Source organism: Lepisma saccharinum, chromosome 23 (genome assembly GCF_977018435.1).
Source record: "Lepisma saccharinum chromosome 23, izLepSacc3.1, whole genome shotgun sequence".
Classification (NCBI taxonomy): Eukaryota; Metazoa; Arthropoda; class Insecta; order Zygentoma; family Lepismatidae; genus Lepisma; species Lepisma saccharinum.
This window is the reverse complement of record NC_139251.1, coordinates 29,928,245-29,948,344: the sequence shown is the minus strand read 5'-3', so window position 1 is coordinate 29,948,344 and position 20,100 is coordinate 29,928,245. Positions and strand designations below refer to the sequence as shown.

Sequence of the window (20,100 nt, the reverse complement as noted above, 5' to 3'; positions counted from 1 at the left end):
AGCCCAGATTAAATACAGAAAATAATCGACTATCAAATGTGACTGATGCTTCACTCTCAAACAACGACCGCGGGAAAAAATGATAGCATAAAACCCGCGACTCCTGTGCACCGCTCCAGCGACGAGAGGAGGGGGAGAGTGGACCATGCTTTCTTATGGCCCGAGCTCAAAGGAAGAAAAGGCTACGCCAGGATCACTCTATACATGGGGATGGACTCCTTTGCTTTAAAACTACCACCAAACTTCAGCGGTTACATTCTTCGCCGACCAGCGCCTGGGGGTGGTCGGTGACGTATTTGTAGTGGCTTCTTAGACAGGGAACTCTTCGTTTTACAACGGTGGTAAAACCTTACAGTGATGCCAATGCACTAACCAGCATGCGATTATCCCAGGTAAGGGAAATTTTGAAACTAAACTACTATTACAGGAACGGGAAAAAGAGTGGCTGGCATGTGATAGGGAATTTGTCCTGTAGGCCAAAACAACACTTTCCCTCGAACACATGCAGAACTCACAGGTCGCTGACCTTCAACCAACGACGTTTTCAACCCCTCTACTGCTTTGTTTATGACTGGCTGAGGTAGACTGACTGGATGACAAAGGGCATTTTGCGAGGGGAAATCGCGTTGAAGGAAGTTTAAGAAAATTAGGTTTCTTACTGTGTGGATTTTCTTACGTGTATTGAGTGAGTGAATTACGTATATATGTTTTGAATGATCTGTGCTGCGTCGTGTAGTGAACGAAAATGAATGGCATAATTAACGAACTATTGCCGAAACAATTTACTCTGCTTTTGCATGAGGATAAACTTCAAATCGTGAGGATATGCAGGCCTCTGGCATCGCAAAGAAGAGAAGACTGGATTTGATTTGTTATTTTGCGTTGCTCTTCTGCCACTTTAGTTAATCGCGACGATGAGAATAAGTGACGATACGATGAAATTCATGAAGGGTCATTCACAAAGAATACCCATGTCCATGCCTGGATTTGACCCCTGGCGTCATAGTGCGCTGTGCTAATAACCATTTTACCACAGAGGTTGCCAAGAGAAGAATGGGGTTCCTGTCCAAATTAAATAAGGTAAGAAATTTTTTCTCGAACGTAGGCCTACATAAATATTTCACAATATGGGCCTCTATATTTTATAAATAATCATGAAATATTTGAAATGTTTTCCTTATTGTTTTTCTATTAATGACACAGTGATATTTTTATAATTAGTAAATTGTAATGTATGTATTTTAATGGCAATGTCACATCACCTTAAAATCCAAGAAATTGAACGAAAAAGAGCCTCCCATTTGAACATTATGATAAAAAGAGATAGCCCAGGTTTTAAACCCAGCATACGCCACTGATTGTATTCAAGCCAAATATACATGTCTGTTCACTATAAAAAATAAAATTTTCACAAGAATTGTAAAGTTCAAGTTCACTTTATGTCCAGATAGGTTAATCGGGACTTACAGTTTAAAGTAGGGTCCGAAAACCATGTCCTCGCATAGTGAATCGAACACTTGATTACAAGGATGGGCATTCGCAGAAAAGATTAGAGCTACTGCATCAACCCTTTCGTATAAAGTGTGATCTTTAGAGATTCACAACATTGCGACTATAAACAGCGTTGAGGTAGTATTCGAATCACGAAGACCGAAATAAAATTTCGAAACGATTCCTCTGCAACACCTTCGGGTGAATTTAATCCTGACAAAATTAAATGACGAAATGCGCGCAAAGCAATTCAATTGTTTAGCGAGTAACCGCCTCGACAAATAACCTATTTTACGTAATGAAACACCCTGGATGCAGGCGCATGAGGGTGGACGGGGGAGATGACGGTAGAAAGGGAGATAGAGAAGAGGGAAAGAGGGAGGGGGATGCTGAAGGGTATGAGTAGACAGAAATTGGAGACAGAACAGCGCTTGTGAAATTTCTTCCTCTTTCGCAGTATCGTCGCCATAAAAGTGGGTGGAGCGGTGTAATGGGTGACCTTTTGAGAAGGAACCCAAAAATCAATCCCACTTCCACGTAGGACGCCCCGATGCATTCTTGCATGCCAACGAGGCTCTGGCGTCTGAACCTACCTCTGCAGGGTTGGTTGTTTTGATTGATTGAGTTGGTGTTCACTTTATGCACAGATAGACTAATTGGAACTGGACCTACAGTTTAAAGTGGGATCCGAACCATTATGTGCCTTCACCGGGTATCGAATCCAGGACCCCTTGATCGCAAGGCGATGACGCTACCACTGCGCCATCGAGGAGGCACCTGGGGTTGGTTGTTGTTCTGTGTTTTGTCCATATATGTGTGGGTGCTCCTTTACAGTATACGCTTTTAATTTGGGTAAGGACATGTTGAGTCCTCAGAGACAAGTGATGGTTTTAGTTACCGTGAGAGGCTGGTACCCGTATAATGTGACGGGTGCAAATAACCCAAGTATTGATGCAAATATTTTATTTCAATCAATCGCATCGCTTCGATGAACGGCCTACCAACAGAAGGTTCCGTGTTCGAGTTCTGGCCTGGGCATGAAGGTACCTTCATCAGTCCTACTTATTCATCATCATCTTAACCTTAAGAGGTGGAACTGTCAAAATTAGAAGGAAAATACAGGGGAGGCAAAATCAAGAACTAAGATTTTCAATTTTGTTTGAAGGGAGAGCCCCTACCAGGATGTGTCGCTACTCAGACCTACACAAAATATTTTCAGAAATAGAGATTAGTAGCAGCTTAATTCACGAGGTTCCCCTACCCCTTTTGCAGTTTTGACAACGTCCACTTATCTGCAGGAACATCGTCTCATATGGTCGGCACCAAAAAACCTTGTAAGATAAATGATAAACTGACAGTGTGCCTTTTTATCAGTGGTTCCGTGTTCGGATCTTATTAGTGAACTGAAACTCTGCTCTCTAACAAACAAGGAACTTAGTGAACTAGAACATTCTTGTTCCTTGAAAAAATGAACTGGTTCTAATTTCATTTTTTGTGACAGTGGACTGCACCCACAGCGTATTGGCAAAGAACGATCCTTTGAACAAGAAACAGTTTCGCTTCTGTGTTTCTTTTTTTTGACATAACTTGGAACCTCTGCCTTTAGGTATACAATAGAGAGAACCGTATAGAGTTTTTTTTTATGTAGACTGGAGCCAATTCCGTTTCGTAAACGACTAGGAACTTGAACCAGCAATAACTCCTTTTTTCCTTAAAAATGACCCCATTGTATGTAGTTCCATGTATAGGGAACTGGTGAACTGGAACCACGTCTTATTTAATAAAGAAGGAACTTGGAACCAGAACTAGTTCAATTTGTTAGAGAGAATGAGTTGGAACAAATTCATTTAGACAGACTTTCCTTGAACTGAATCTATTCCCATTTCTTATGGAGTTAACTGAAATCACATCCTTTCATTTAACATGGATTCTAAACCTGAAATATTCCCAATTATTGGGAAAGTGACCTGGAACTAGTTCAATTTTTAGGAAAAGTGAACTGAAACAACGTCCTCTTCTCAAACAAGAACTAGAAGCATTTCAGGAACTTGAACTGAAGTAGTTCCATTTCTTGATGAAACTTTCCAGCTCTAGTAGTTGGAACAGCACTCGCAGGAGATGCTGACAAAGATATGGGTCCTTTCCAACACCTGAACGCTAGAATAATTGGTAACTGATTGAGCTTTCGTGGCCAGTTAAACCGTTCTCGACCGTAATTAAAATGAGCAAGTTTCATTAGACAGCAAAGTCCTTTTAAAAAACAAACTTCTTCGCAAGCACCTGTACGAACCCCATGCCGTTAATGATGCGAAACAGGTAACTGGCGGAGAGCGTTTTTTCTTTCATTTTTTTTCCTTTCATGGCGCTGGTGCCACTGGACAGAGAGAAAGGCAGGTGCTGAGAACATAAATGTTGGGTGTTAGCGTAGTAATATCACGTCCCCGCCATTTTATACGCAGTAAACAGGAGGAAGGTTAAGAAAAAATAGTGCCTGGTTCTAACCTACACGAGAAGCATGAGGAGGAAGGAATTTTTAAGTTTATTTTTTAAAAGTTTTTACCACCAAAATGTGGCGGTAGGTTCCCACATGTTCTTCGATCTCGACCATTTTGGAGTTGATGTGATCAGCACCACGCTCCGGCCACTTTACCTCGCCCCAGGGTTGCCCTCATATGCATATATATGCCTCATGTCATGGTGCAAAGTGCACGAGGAACTTTACCTTTATCTAAATTTAGGACATAATTTTGTAATTCTAGTTCAGTTAATATTGATTAGTCCAGGATAACAATAAAATCACTATTCCTTTGCTAGTTTTACTGTTGGCCCACAAATAAATAACTGCTTGCACAAAGAAATTAGTAACCTACGTTAACGGTCAGTTTTGTCAATTTGCTTATACCTATATTTCGCATGAAACAAGCTGCTTTACTCATATTTTCCACGTAAGTGAATCACTTTACCCATATTTTCACATGAAGTTAGTGGATTTATTTAATTTTCCACTTGAAACCGCAGCTTTACCTATATTTTTGTTCAAAGTCAGTGTCTTTATGTATTTTCCACATTAAATCAGTCGTTTTGCCTATATTTCCAAATGAAGCCAGTCGTTTTACCCATATTTCCATATGAAACCAGTCGTTTTGCCCATATTTACACACGAAGTCAGTCGCTTTGCCTATATTTTGGCTCAAAGTCAGTGGTTTACCTATATTTTCACATGAAGTCAGTAACTTACCTAATTTCCCACAAGATGTCAGTGGCTTTACTTAACATTTCACCCGAAGCGAGGCACTTGATCTACATTTTCACACATAGTCAATCGCTTTGCCTATATTTCTAAATTAAGCCAATCATTTGAGCTATATTTTTACATGAAGTCATGCCTAATTTTCCACATGAGGCCAGTCGCTCTACTTGTAGTTCCTTCATGACCAACTCTAAAGGAATCAGATTGGATTAATTAATGTGTGTACTGAACTAGGAGTACAAAGTTATACATGAACCACATTTCCGAAAAAAAACGAAAGAAAACACAGTCAGTGTGAAAAAACTCGCGAACCTGTTCATCCTCAGCAACAATGCACACACTACAACTTGCAGCTCCCAGACGCGCGCAACAATAAAACTGAGAACAATATTGAGGTGTAAATTTTATTGGGTGAGTTTTACGGCAACGTTTAAGAGCCAAAAGCGACAGGTTAGGCTTTATAAAGAGCACTACATCACATCCGGAACGCCAGCTTGGAAGTTGGGAATGCCTGACCGTGCTCCTTGTTTTTGCCAGGCAGCAAGTAACAAACGTATACTATCTCAAGGTGTTATCTACCCAAACCGTCGGTTACATCTGCAAGGAATGCTTCGGCGAAGGGACAGATGTGTGGGAACAGGTTTCCGTGGCCAGCACGTGGACATATAAAACAGTTGCATCCTGTTGCCGTAGCTCCCTGACAAAGTAGCTACTGAATTTTTGTGGGTCATCTTATTAACCTTCAAGCGGTGGTCCGGATCGGTCTGCTTCAAAGCGGTAGGCGAGCTCAATTAATTTAATTTCGCTAAATGAAACACGGCTATAAACAGGAAGTATTATGTGGACTCTTGAAATTCAATTACTTTCGTGAGGAGTCGAGTAAAGGTCTTCTCTTCGCTTACGTCACCGTGCTAAGAACAAATACGATTTCTTTTTGGCTCACTAGTCTATTTGATGTTTTAATTTAGCTTTAATTGTGTTCCTATTTCTCCATGGGCTAGAGATCCCTAGAGATAAGTTCCTTTACAGATTTTTGAAATGGAAAGCAAGTAAAAAGAATTTTCAACGAAAATATTTTTGAGCGAGATTGAAGAATGCCATTGTAAACACATTACTTTACTCGTCGATGGTTCGTCTGAAATAAGTCGTTATCATCGTCAAAGATGAGGAAGATTACTGCAATTAAAAAAAATCGTAGTGTGAAATGTAGTTGAGTAATATTAATCGAACTACAACTTCGATTAATATTAGTCGAACTACTGAATCAAGTGGGTTGTAGAGCTGTGGAGTAAGTAAGTACTGAATCAATTACTTCGACTAATATTAATCGAATAACCAATCGACTATTTAGACAGACAACCAAGACAACTTCGACTAATATTAGACGGACGACTATCGACAACTTTGACTAATATTGATCGCACGACTAGTTCGACTACTTGACTTGACTTAGTTAAACAACCAGTTGGACTACTTCAACTAATATTAATCGAACGACTAAATCAACTATTTGACTAATATTAGTCGAACATCTAATTTGACTAGTTCGACTAGCAGTAGTCAAATGACTAGTTTTCCCGGTAGTTCTTATAACTAGGGTGCTGATTTATAGGCACTAAAAATCTCTCAAATAGGCACGAAAATTATCAAAATAGGCATTTAAAAGGATTTTAAAATAGGCATTGAAACCTCCAAATCTGACGAATTTCAGTCAGTTCAACAAAAACAAAGGGTTATACATAGGCGCGAAAAATAGGTGAAGTATGCAAAAATTGCAGAATAGGCATGTTTATGCACAATGAAGCAAATTAGGCACTATAAAAATGCGTTGTCGGACTTGAAACGTCGTGAAACGAACTTTAAACATTAAAGCCTATATTTTACTACAAAGGAATAAAAAAGCCAAATAGGCAAAAATCCGCACCTTACTTATTGCTGACTAATAATATTATTAGTGGACTATTTATTACACATCACAACTAGGAGATACCGCGAAAATTACCTGGAGGTGACTGTCCAGTCAAGGTATACTCTGGCAGAGTTGAAAATGTTGTTGAAAATAATCTTTAGGTACGAATCCTGTCTGAGGCATTCACGTATATCCTCTCATGTATTTCATCATTCATCCTCCCCGTCACAATTAACTTAGACACGTAGAAAAGGGACTTAAAGTTAACCAAGTGGTACCTTCTTATACTGGAGAAGGCTTGCATAGAGGCAGCTTACGTCAGCAACAGTAGATCATGGATCACATCACGGCATCTGAGCGATGCTTGATGAGCAAGATCTTCGCTCGTTGAGCACCTTGACGCAGCGTGCTCATTGATCAAAATATCAGTGCCTTTGAGTAAACTGTGATCAATGTGGCTGCGTCAAGTGGACAAGACTTCAGTGTTTGAAAAGCTGCTATCTATGGAAGTAATTCATGTAGACAAAACTGTCGAAATGTTCATTTTCAAACCCTTGCACAACTTTCCAAAACTACTGTGTATATTTGGAATAAACAACACTTTCAATTTTATACAATTACAAAAACTGTAATATTATATTACGCTATATCGCAAGCCGTTAATCGTTAATTTCCTCATTGGCCGCCAACCAGCCACCCTCACACAGCGTTCCTCTTCTTACTTCTTGCCTCACGAGATCGAAAAACAAAAACTCTATATTCTGTGGCTCGAAACCTGTTCGCTCAGGGAGCAAGGGAGTAGCGAAGGGACACCCACAAGGTGTCCAGGTCGGGATTCGAACCCGGGACCCCTGCGGTCGTAACTACGGAGGTTGGCAATCGCGACATAGGTGAGAGGACAACGGAAAAGAAAACCTTACACGCGTAGGGTTTGAACCCACGATCTCCTAACTACGAACCCATCCTCGCCCGCATAAAAAGAAAACTCGGACCGAGAGATGGACGCAGGGCGAGAGGGAAAGAACAATAATTTCCCCGTGAAATTAAAGGTTGAATAAATCATCCTCGGATGGAGCTTGGCTGTCACCAAGGCCTAGCCGAAGAGCTGGTTTTTAGCTCGTGCCAAGCCGGTCTCGTAAAGCAATCACACGGGGGCTGCGGGGGGGAGGTGGGGCGTTAAAAAACTAGCCCGAGCGAGGCTGGGCACTCGATCGCCTCGGGGAGCTCCACGCAGGAACGCAAAGGGGGAGGGGGAGAGGGGGAACTCCGCCGCTGCTATCCTGACATGTTGCACCCGCCCGCAATACAATCCACACCTGCTGTCCTATGTTAGGTTTCGGTTTGTTCAACAACGCAAACACATCTCGCCTCTGCTACTGCAGCACGCGTCTTCGATCATTTTTATTCTCGTCCTCTCTTTAATCAGAAGCAGCGTCCGCCATGCTTATCGTCCAGTCTTCGTAGGTTAACGAACACACCAGAATATTGCGATTGCGAGGGCTCTATGCTCCGGACACTGTGGCGGAGTGGTTAGCACATCGCGCTGCGACGCAAAGGGTCTCGGGTTCGAATCCCTCTCGGGCTTGGTTGTTGGTGAATGTCCATTCATCAATTTCATCACTCATCCCCATCTTCGCAATTTAGCCAAGAGGCACAAAACGCGAAGTAAAATAAACTAAATCAATCAATCAATCAATCTATACTTTGTCCCGGGCGAACGAAAGCAAGTACCCCTACGTATATGCGCAAATAGTGACTCGATAGGTCATAAGACCAATAAACAAGTGCGAGGGAACGGGATTGCGTGGAAAGGAAAGGCGATTGCAGCTACCAGCCTTTGCAGGAGCACGTACTGCTTCGCTCCGCCCACTGGCGTTCTTCCCTTCTCTACCGTTATGCGCGGCCTTGCTCCAGAGATTCCCGGGATAGAGTATAGCACATGCTGCAAAGGTGGTGTAATCAGCACCACGCTCCCGGCGCCTTTGCCGCCCCTGGTTCGTCTCTATATTCTGCCCCAGGAGTCTCTTGTGGACTAAACGAACGAAGGTTCGGGAGAGCTCGACGACCAATGAACGCTTGAGAGAGAGAATGCATGGAGGATGCAACGCAGCTCGTATCATGGAAAGCCGTTTATAGTATTACATATTCTTTTAATGTGGAGTATGTTATAAATGTTTAGTGGCACTTTATGTTGCACGATTATGTGATGCATAACTTTTGAAGTAACTCACCATCCTACATTTTACCATTTAATTCAACTTACCCTAGTGGAAATACGAAATCATGGCTTGACGTTACTTTAACAAATAATGAGAAACGCGTTCTAATTCATGGCCAAGTTAGTGCTCGTGGTATATCGCCCACACATGATATCCTTTTTATTTCGTATTCATTGACGGTGACGAAATATCGCCCAAAAATAATAACATATAGAGATTTAAAAAACGTGAGTGAAGCGGATCTAGCAAAGGAGGCAGCCTTGTTGCCTCTTCCTCAAATACTACATCTTAAGTACCCGGGGGGGGGGGTAAGTTCGTATTTAGGGGGTGATTTGAGAGCCAAAATGGCCATAAATTGAGTCTTGTAAAAAAAACTTATGCTTGTTGAGGAAATTGGAGGGAATAGTGTTAGAGGGTGTGTGGATACATCACTGCCTGCAACAATGTGTACAATAATTGACACATCTCTAAGCTGGACTCCACAATCCCATCGCATATAAGTTGAAAAATTCAAATCTTGAATCGGTTTGACTTTTTAATTATTTTATTCTACTTCGCTTTTCTGTCACTTTTGTCTGCTCGCGGAGACGGAGATGAAAAGTGATGAGATTAAGTCTTGAATGAGAACCTAACCACCAGTCCAAGAACATGTCCTTACAAATTACTTCTCAAAAGGGTTCGTATGAAGATGAAGAACATAAATGGCTATGGCTAACAAGTCAGACCACACAGAGAAAAGCTGACAAAGAGTGGCGTGTACGATACATAAGGATAAACAAAAATTAGATGTGGACAACAAGTTGGGTACATGCCCTCAAGTACGAGAGATGAACGATACTTCACGACTCTCCCAGTTCGTCTTCAACAGAAATTAACTGTAAAATATGTTAATGCACCACGAGAGAACCGCCGGTACTCTGGAACCATCAGCGTACACACAAAGCTCATCTTCACCTCTCGCCCCCTTCGGAGAGATTTCACATCCAGATCTCCATTGGATTTGGGGAGGTGTTGCCCAGGAACGCCCTCTTGCGTCATATCCTGTTGCCTCGCCCCCGGGACCTCATTGCCCAAGCAGCTATGTGGAACTCAAAACCTTGCTGGAAGCGACGTACCCACCTGAGTCCATTTAGAATTCATAACTATTCCCCCGAAGGTATTATGGCAGACAGATTACTTCCTAAACGTCTGGAGATTACACCATCTCCTAATACTATCCTGAGTGTACTAAATATTTAGAGCAGACCTACTCATGTAAATAACTATTTTGTCGTAATTGGCGTTACAGCTCTTATCCGAACTCCCCTCAAAATTATTAATTGTACTTCTTTTAAATTTTTCACGCCGACCTCCGTGACGTAGGGGTGCCAGGGGTTGAATTCAGGTCTGGGTGTTATTTGTGAGTGTCCCTTCACAAGAACGTTTCTAGGGGGGTCCCCCCCAAAAGACTTACCAAGTACTAAAATAAAATAATGCAAATGTACTTTTTAGCATTTGTTGCACTACAGTCGATGGTTATTTACTCCCTATGAACTTGTAACACAAGGATTATTATATTGGGATCATACTGCTTTGAAGGACAGTACCTAAGAAGACTTATGCACACTACTAGTTATGATAATATGCATAAAATATTAATCAAGAACTTTACTTTTCGTCAACTGGATCTAACATCCTTTTCTTATTATTCAATAAATATTCAATTCTTTATCTATTTGACATTAATTTCCTTGTTTATTATACAAATTTTGGCGATCTTAAGTACACACAAGCTAGGTAATAAATATATGATGTTAGTTATATCTATATTCTTATACCATCTTATTATGTATTTATGTAATAATAATAAATATGAAATCGCTAGCGCAGTGTTAGCGTCATCGCCGTGTAATCAAGGAGTCCTGGGTTCGACACCCGGTGGAGGCACACAGTGGTTCATATCCCACTTTAAACTGTAGATCCAGTCCCGATTAGTCTTACTGTGCATAAAGTGGACTTGAAACAACAATTCAATCAATCAATAAAAATGAAATATTAATAAATTTACAAATTTTAATTAATATTTAATTTAATTATTTAAATATAAACACTTACATTATCATTATTATTAATATTATTGAGATACTTGGTTCTGACCCCCTCCACGCGAAATATGTACAGTGCCTGTACCTGTCATCAATTTCATCATATCATGCTCATCCTCACGATTAGCCAAAAGTGGCAGAAAAGCGAAGTAAAACCAAATAAATAAATCTATTCAAATTTTTCACAGAGATCTAATCTATGGTACTTTAAGCACTTTTACCTTCCCTGTTCAAATTTACCTTTCTCTGATAAAATTCTGGGCAAACCTGGTTAGAGGTTTTCCTAAATAACTAAAATTTAGCTCCGTGGCGCAGACGGTACATCGAGGACAAGATTTAGACCTCTACACGGATAGGAATTGCTACATGGTCGATGACAATCTCGGTTAAGGAGTAGCGGACCCTCGCCACGGGTCACATGTTTAAATCCTGGGTAAAGAATGGATAGAAACGATTTAAAGAGAGAAAAAGAGACATATTAAAGAAGTGGTAGAGACTGAGAGAAGGGAAATAAAGAAGCGAGACAGAAGGAGAGAGATTATAAAGAAAAACAAGAAATGATCACGTAGAGATGAAGCAAGCCTGGAAACGGGGGACACTGGGAACTGGAACGACAGAGATCCCGATTCGAATTCCAGGTTACGCGGTATCCGGAATTTCCTATCAGTGTTCATGCACAATATTACCTGGGACTCAATACGCCTTTCATCAACGAGTACTTGGAGGGTAAAGGCCCGGATCACACAATATCCAGAATATCTGATATCAAGAATGCATGGAGCAATTTCTGTCACTTGTTTTGAGAGTAAAAATGACCCCAAGTGCTGCATCCATGGCCCTGTATGTTGTTTTGCGCTCTAAGTTTTTAATATTTTGGTTGTGATTCTTCACCGTCTCAACAGGATCCTACAGGATTAATTGAATTGATTTATTTTACTTCTCTTTTCTGACACTTTTGGGTAATCGCGAAGATGAGGATGAGAAATGATATGATGAATAGAGACTCACAAATAACACCCATGCCCAGGCTCCGTCGAAGTGCACTGTGCTAACCACTCTGTCGCGAAGCTCGATAATATGCCTTGCACAAAAGTCAAGTATACATGTTTGCTGCATGTTTGTACCAATGATGGGTACTGTCTGCTCTTGCAAAATGATATCGAGAACCATGTGATAGGGTGTCCCGGCAAAACGTACCAGCGACAAAACGTACCACTTGGGTTCTCGCGACGAAACGTACCACTCAGATAAACAGCTATCTGTTAAGGATCCAGTAATAACTTCAAAATATTTACTCCGCGACAAAACGTACCACTTCAAGAAAAACGCTTGAACTTGCCCTTGACATGTCAGACATTCCAATACGGTGCACTATCCAGCACCCAGCTAGGGTATTCGTTTTACCTCATTAGTTATTACGACTTTGATCTCTTAGGTTAGGTTAGGTTAGGTTCGGTTCGGTCGATTATCGAGAGAATGAGGAAATCAGTTTGCATATACGCATGTGTACCGCTCTGGCCTTCTTAAAAACGGAGGACGTTTATGATGGATGGCTGGAAATACACTCTCAAGCCACAGAATCAGCGAAGCTAACTCTTTTCTTTGATTACTTTGTGAATAGTTGGTTGTAAAACGCGGAAATGTCAATAACAGTGTGGAACTGTCCAAAGCCTGGATAAAGTGTGATGGAACTCAGGAAAACTAGAGAAAATCGTAAAATCTTAATTTCGGTAAATGAGTTTTGATGCCGTCCCATCAAGTGGTACGTTTTGTCGCATCGCAAATATTTCAAGACTCATTCGAAGACCCTTCGCAGGTAGCCGACCAGGTAGTAGGTACGTTTTGTCGCGTATTCATGTGGTAGACATGATCGTCACGTATCGACTGCATATAGATGTTATGTTATTATCTAAATGCAGACGACACGTGACTATCATTTTTGCTACGAATTCCTTTGGTGTGTTTCCTTCCAATGAACACATCCGTATTTATCCAGCGTCGTCCAGCCAATATAGGTGGGACAGTGGCGGCACGCCTCCCATTGATATTCGTGGCATTGCACTCACGTCCTAGAACTTGCGGACGGACAAACGGGTCACTTTCGGATGACTGTCCGTTCTTACACCGGTTCGCGAGAAAGAGAACCTTTTGATGTGCGGTATCGCGCCATGGGTTCTCCAGCGAGATCGTCATTAGGGAATTGACTACCACCGAAGGGAGATGCGCAACGCTGACGGCAACCTGGCAACCAGAGTGGATGCTGGAAGGCCAGCGGGTCCTTCTCTGGAACTTGCCAGACTCGACTTCACCTGGACTTGCTTCTCGTGCCCGCGGGTGGCGCGCGAGGGGGGAAAGGCGGAGGGGGGAATTTCTACAGAAGAAGAAGACGAAAGGTCCACAGCACCAACTTCAGAGCCCTCGGGGTGAAATCTACTTTCACTGCGTTGCCATACTTCTGCACATGCCGAGCAATTATCGGCCGATGAGGACAATCAGAATCGCGATTCCTTTGGTGCAAAAGACCACTCGGTGGTCTCCGAACAGCAAATGTCACGTTGATGCTCCATCCAGCTCGAATTGGTCAAATTGTCGATTGTCTCCGGAGGTAGCCGCCAGGCTCGAAGGACACGGCAACAACGAGAGACTCGGGAATGGGTGTTGTTGAATGCCCACACACTGGAGGGGGGGAGGAATGTCGCAGCCCCGAGGCGGTGCGAGAAATACTGCCCTGCCAGCTCGGGGTGAGGATCTCTCCGAGAGAGATGCTATCTGGAAATGAGTTGCCACCCCGAGGACGGGTCAGCCCCCTTCTCGCCGAGGGAATTTCTGGTTGCGACCCCCCAAGGTAAAAAAAAATCCAGGGACAATAAGAACCAAGCCTTATTTTCCCCTCCGGGGGTGGGGGAAACATGGGACGCGTCACACATTTGACCTCCAGAAAGTTTCGTTCGACCTCCAGCCATCATTTGACGCTTTGTTGCCCATTCCTCTTTTGGTCATAGCTTGGGTCGCCCTGCCCTCGGGCTATGCTGCTCGGAGACTTGAGTCTGGCCGCTTTTGTATCCATGTGTGACAAGCTGAGGGATCTCCAGCTGATTTTTTTCTATTTCCCCTCCCCCTTTTGGGAACCGCTGCGAGGTATGTACGTCACTCAACCAGCTACCGAAATAGGCAACCTTGTTAGAATCCCATAATGGCACATCCGTTTGCAGCTCTCCATCTTCTGACATAAGCATATGTGACCCGTGCACGAAACTGCAACATGACGCATCTGCTATAGTTATTATCGTTATTGTGCTGTTTCGAGAGTTCATATGCAAAAATCAGGTCACCTGGCAAATCCTTAGTGTGAAAACAATCCACAGTTCATCTCCTGAGAGTTGACGGAGAATTGTCCAACAGCCTCGTCACAAGAAGCTATGTCTGGCGTACAACATATGGTATTGGAGGTTGAGGAAAACATTGCATGCAGTGCAGAGCCTAAGAACACAATCGAGTGGACTCCTGAAGCGGCTGAAATATTTTATTCAAAGCTCTAGCGTACAAGTCCAAACTTGTTTCGTTATCTCTTCTGGACTGAAGTCTCCTGAAGAAGCTGAAATATTTTATTCAAAGCTCTAGCGTACAAGTCCAAACTTGTTTCGTTATCTCTTATGGACTGAAGTCTCCTGAAGCAGCTGAAATATTTTATTCAAAGCTCTAGCGTACAAGTCTAAACTTGTTTCGTTACCTCTTCTGGACTGAAGTATCCTGAAGCAGCTGAAATAAGCAAGAAATAAGCAAAATACATCAATCAATGTCACGGTTAACCTGGCAGTTGAAGTGAAGTGGTCTAAATAACGAAAAATCTTTCTTATTTATTTCCAAGGTATATTTACATGTAAACCTGTTTCGAAGGTAGAGTCAGATTATATTCATGAAGTATTCAAGGGAGACACATGAAGCTTTTGGCTAGGGAGCAAGCAATGCTATTGGAGGCTTTGGGTGGTGTGAGCTGGTTAAAAATCGTCTAACGTTTGTTGAAATCTCTAATTCCGTTACCGAATGCACGTAGCAGGAAGTTGCAGAACTTGAAAATTTCAACAGGTAGTTCAAGCGTAACCTGAGAGATGCTATGAAAATGGGTTGATATACTATCGTGCCAACTAAATACACGTGACATATTAACTAAGGTTTATCTGGTAATCTAGAAATGGTGACTCACATGCAACGTAGAGGAGAATCTTGCCTCCACCATACAGGACACAAACTTCCATTTATATACTTTCAATACATCTCTAGCTGTACACATATACGTTAGTATGACGTACCTGTTTGTTTGTGCTGTAGTATAATTGGTAATATTAAGACACGAGGCAACAAAGAAGAGAAGAAGGTACGTACAGTCATGGGCACTTCTGAGTTGTAACTATTCCAGTGAGAGACATTGGTATTGTCACAAGTCAGAAGTGTCCGTGACTGTACATTAGGCAGATATGGGCCATTCCATGTCAAGGGGCCTAGGGTCCCTGCTCGACCCTCTTCAATTTTGATGAAACTTCTACAGGTTGTGCATACCTATCCCACATGGAAACCCGCAAAGTTTCAGATTCATAAGTAGCAAGCTGTATCTACTGAATAAAGTTATTTCAGAGGCTGGCGTTTCTCCAGTTCATGGGCCATGGGCATATCGTAAAGCTGTTTAAATGGTATCCTGCCTGCTCAAATTTTGTTCACATATTTGAACCCATTTTCAGAAGTCTATATCTCAAAACTGACACTTGTAATTTGATCATTGTTAGAATCACTGGAGAGAGCACATCGAAGCTGTCTAGAAACCTTGTGTTTGATTTTGGTGTTTAGGCGCCAAATTGGATTCAAAATGGCGGAATTCATATTTTTATGTTACTTGTTTCTAGGCTATTTATCAACCGATTTCAAGTTCCTTGTTAAAATTTGAATACTCTAATTTGATTATAATTTTTTTCGCTAAATAAAACAATGCTGCTAGGAATTTGAAAAATAAAAATTATATAGCTACAAAATTTATAGTAACATGACCAACTTATGCTTTATGGGAGAAATTCGCCTGTAATGCAAGATTATTTTGACTCTTGGATCAGTTAAATCATATTTGCCCGACTTTAAGCAGGGGGAAGGTCGTTCATGGCACAGGGTGTCCAGAAAGTAGCGCGTCGTGATTCCGAATATCGGCCGTTTCGGTGCTAACACCAATTTTCGAGGAAAATGTAGCTCTTTCGCTGACTCTTTGAAGGGCAAGTGCAAAATCAAATGCCTGTGTTTGCTTTCATTTCTTTGTCAGTTTCGTATATGCTTTGTCGGTGCTGCTGTAATTCTCTTATTATTATTATTATTATTATTATTATTATTTTCAATTTTTTTCTTTCAGTTCGATCCGTACCAAGAGACCTCTCGAAGACAACTATTGGCCTACGGGACGAAATAGCAGAAGTTCCGCACTGCTAGGCGTCATGAGCGACAAATTTCCAAAAAGCGAACCGTATGTATTTATACGATTTTATTATCTGTAATAAATAATGCCACATATATTAACTTTAACATCCTCAGACCCAGAAAATAAGAGTTTTCAAAATTTGAGTCATTTTAGTAAAATATCATACTGTGTTATTTTTGTGTCAGTTAAGGGCAGTGAAGGTGTTTAAGTAGCATTGTTATACTTGAATGCAGCAATGTGATGGCTCATTTTTCGAAACCTCTTCACTATATTTCACCTTTGCGTAGTCCCAAGCTCTTTTCATTTATTGAATTCGTTTAATTTAGGTCACTTTTTTGCCACTTTTGGCTAATCACGACTATGAGGATGAGTGATGATTAGATGAAATTTATGAAAGGACATTCACCCATTCCCAGGCCCCGACTGGAACCCCGGAAGTTCGATTGTGAGATCGATAGTCGATCACCGAGCTGACCTGGTTTCCAATATTTCTATCTCTTTCTATCAATTAGACTTACTCTTGCTATATATTTAGTTCTATCAGTTTTGCTTTTCACGTGTGTGATTATTGAAAAAAATAATTTTGAGGGGAAAGGAACTACTTCACGGTGGTGGAAATACCCAACATAACCCACCCAGTGGCTACGCCCCTGGGCTAGAAGTTAATTGATAGCTTCAAAGACTAATTGTTGGTATGTCCATATATGGTTCTGTGTGTTAACTCGGAAGACAGCACTAGCCAAGCTGAAGGATTTATGACAGCTACTGCTTGTGAAGACAGGTAGCGGGAAACTAGCAATTTATACTTTTATGGATAATAAAAAGAAATGCCCTACGCATTAACAATACAGTTTAGCCTCCCTCCCCACTCTCATTCATCGCCTTGTCGTTTTGTAAACTCCTTCTAGTCTTATCACTGCAAAGATCACGCGTAGACTGAGCAAGAACAATGCATCCACACCTCTTTATTCTTTAACAGTATTTTTTTCTGTTCTGTTTCTTTTTCCTCCTTCGTTCACGGTCATTTTCACACTTATCGCAAATTACAAGTCTATTAAGCCTCACCTGGTTGCTGGCACGCAATAACCTAACCTCCCCAACTGACCCTAACACGCTGCGAACACGCGAGTTGTTCATTCTGTAATTTCCATTCCATCGAAGATGGTCGTTTCAGCCTTAGAACGAGTTCAAAGTCACGTCGCTGCAATCAGAATGCGATAATCGGCTTTCGTTTCTATGTCCCCTGCACCTAAACACACCCTTAGCTGAAGACATATCTCGGCTTTTAAAACAAACGTCATCAATCTCCATAAGAGCCATCATTGCCATAGTGAGAGCCTTCAGTGTAATATCCATGTTGCGATATACAGTACCAATCAGTGAGAGTTGACTGGAGTTATAATTAAAGTGCGGATCTCAGCCTATTTTATTCCTTTGTACTTAGAAGTTAGCGTAAAACTTAAAATATTCTCTCAAACTCCAGCTGTATATTCACAGCTAGTAGCTTTAACTCTGGTTTATCTTGACGTTTAATTTAAAAATGTTTACTGGTATTCAAGTAGAAACATTGCAAGGTTTTAACTCTGGTTTATCTTCAGGTTTAATTTTAGTAAAGTTGACTATTGCTCAAGCGGCAACTTTGTGCGATTTAAACTCTGGTTTATGTTTAATTTTAATAATGTTGACTATTGTTCAAGTAGGAACTTTGCGTGGTTTAGACTTATAACGGTCAAATATTGAGTGACAAGTAATTAATCTAATTGCCCGTTAGTAGGAATTAATTGCAATTGGTAATATTAATATCCGTCGCGAATACAGGTGTCTAGCGAACTGTCTTAGCCAGCACTAGCTTGCTCAACCACCGTTTTTCGCCCGAATTCGGATTTACATGCATTCTTATGGGAATAACAAGAAAAATGCAACTTCTAAACCAATGGACCGAATTGGATGAGATTTCAACCAGCGGAAGAACACATCATCAAAGTACTGATTCCAAGATTTGAGCCTAATCAGAACAGAAATACGGGATTTATGAATTATTAAAGATTCATCGTTGAATTGAAAGGGAGACGCTACCCTACTGAGTTGCCCTTGCTTTCCGTGACTGAATACAATAGAGGAAGATTTAACCTAATCTCTGCGCGAGGGGCTGATACCAGAGGTTAAGGACCGGAGTGAGCATTGACCAGGATAGGAGGACAACGGTCAAAGCACCAGAAACAATAAACAAGCACCTGATCATAGAGGGTACAGCGTCACTACGTTCAAATCTGGAATAAAAGGGATGATTTGGAATAGCGAGAGACAGTTTTGCACAGTTTTGCCTACAATCGCCACCGGAGTGTGAGCTACGCGCGACCGAGCTGCGAGTTGCAAGCAGACTCGAGGCCTGGATTTGTTTTCCTCGAGTGAGTGTTTCAGAGCCATGGAGTAGAGCAGAATAGAACCAGGGGGTCGTTCTCCCCCTCACCGTCAACGCATTCGTGCACATACGTGTGGTATGTGAGAATAACGCCAGACACGTCCACCCGTGTCAATCGTCCGAAACAACGTCCTAAGTAGTGAAAGTTAATAACATTTGATATCCATGTGAAACCGCGAATGGCTCATCGCGTAAGTTCGTCTCATCGCCCAAGTCGCGTATCTGTACTTACGAGTGACCGCGAAGAACTGACCTATTATTGCGCAAGTTGTCGTATGGAGTCGACAGTGTACGGGTACCGTCCTGGACGTCCCTGCGAAGTGAACGAGTGAAGCCAGGATCCGATGATGCCAGATGGAGCTGCCGACTGATCCACTTTCGCCAACCAGGATAACCGCGAAGTGCAACCCTGGAGTGCGGATGTCTTCCAGAACTGTAGGACCACTTTCACGCAACCCAGGTCAGAGGGAATGCAGCGAAGGTAAGATCCTACCATGCGCGTGTGTGAGAGAGATGACGACTATCTACCGCGAATCTGCGTGAATCAAATCATTAATTAACTTAAATCAGTGCTATGGCATCCCTAGGCATCGGTATTCCGGCGGAATAATCAATTTAAAGATGAGAGTTTATGTTAACAGCAAACAATAGTTCATTGAATATATTTATACCTTCAGAAAAGATAGAAGGGGTTCGCACAAGGAACAATTATTCACTTTATACTTAAAATCCTAAACGATAAATTGTAAAAGGCAATGTAGCCAAGACAGAGCAAGAGTATGGTCAAAGTAGTAAGTAATCTAACCTTTGTATTTGTCATATTGTCGCAATATGCCATAGAATGAGAGAATGAATGTGAGATCGAGTGAAAGAGGGCAAGATGTGATGTCTATTTATCTGTGCTTTAATATATGTGTATATTCAGAAACACCGTAGTATTATGTAACGTCATTTCAGGTATTTAAAATCATATCCTCCTAGGTTTATTCTCGGTAACTCCGACTGTTAGGCACTTATCCTGACCGTATTATAATTCATGTGATGCTTAATTCGCCCAGCAGGTGAGGCGAAAGATTCTTCGTTGTTGCGTTGCTAAGCTCAGCTCAGTTGAGTTAGTTGAGTTAATTAGTTATTTATTAAATTAGCAACCTGTAACAGACTCTTGCTTAACTTTAGGATTAGTTTTAGAAATGTTGATTGTTCAATTACGAATTTTCCGAGGTTTTAACTCTGGTTTATCTTCAGGTTTAATTTGAGTAATGTTGACAAT

The 20,100-nt window shown here is 41.6% G+C and overlaps 1 protein-coding gene across 1 annotated transcript in view; it reads left to right on the top strand.

The window, feature by feature from the left end:
* The window catches only part of twz (BTB/POZ domain-containing protein twz), a 132,282-nt gene that overhangs the window by 74,888 nt on the left and 37,294 nt on the right, over positions 1 to 20,100 (top strand). The window contains exon 2 of the mRNA XM_083144311.1: positions 16,343 to 16,453. Coding sequence (XP_083000437.1) covers positions 16,425 to 16,453 — 29 coding nt within the window. The 5' untranslated portion in view covers positions 16,343 to 16,424. The remainder of the gene's footprint in view (positions 1 to 16,342; positions 16,454 to 20,100) is intronic.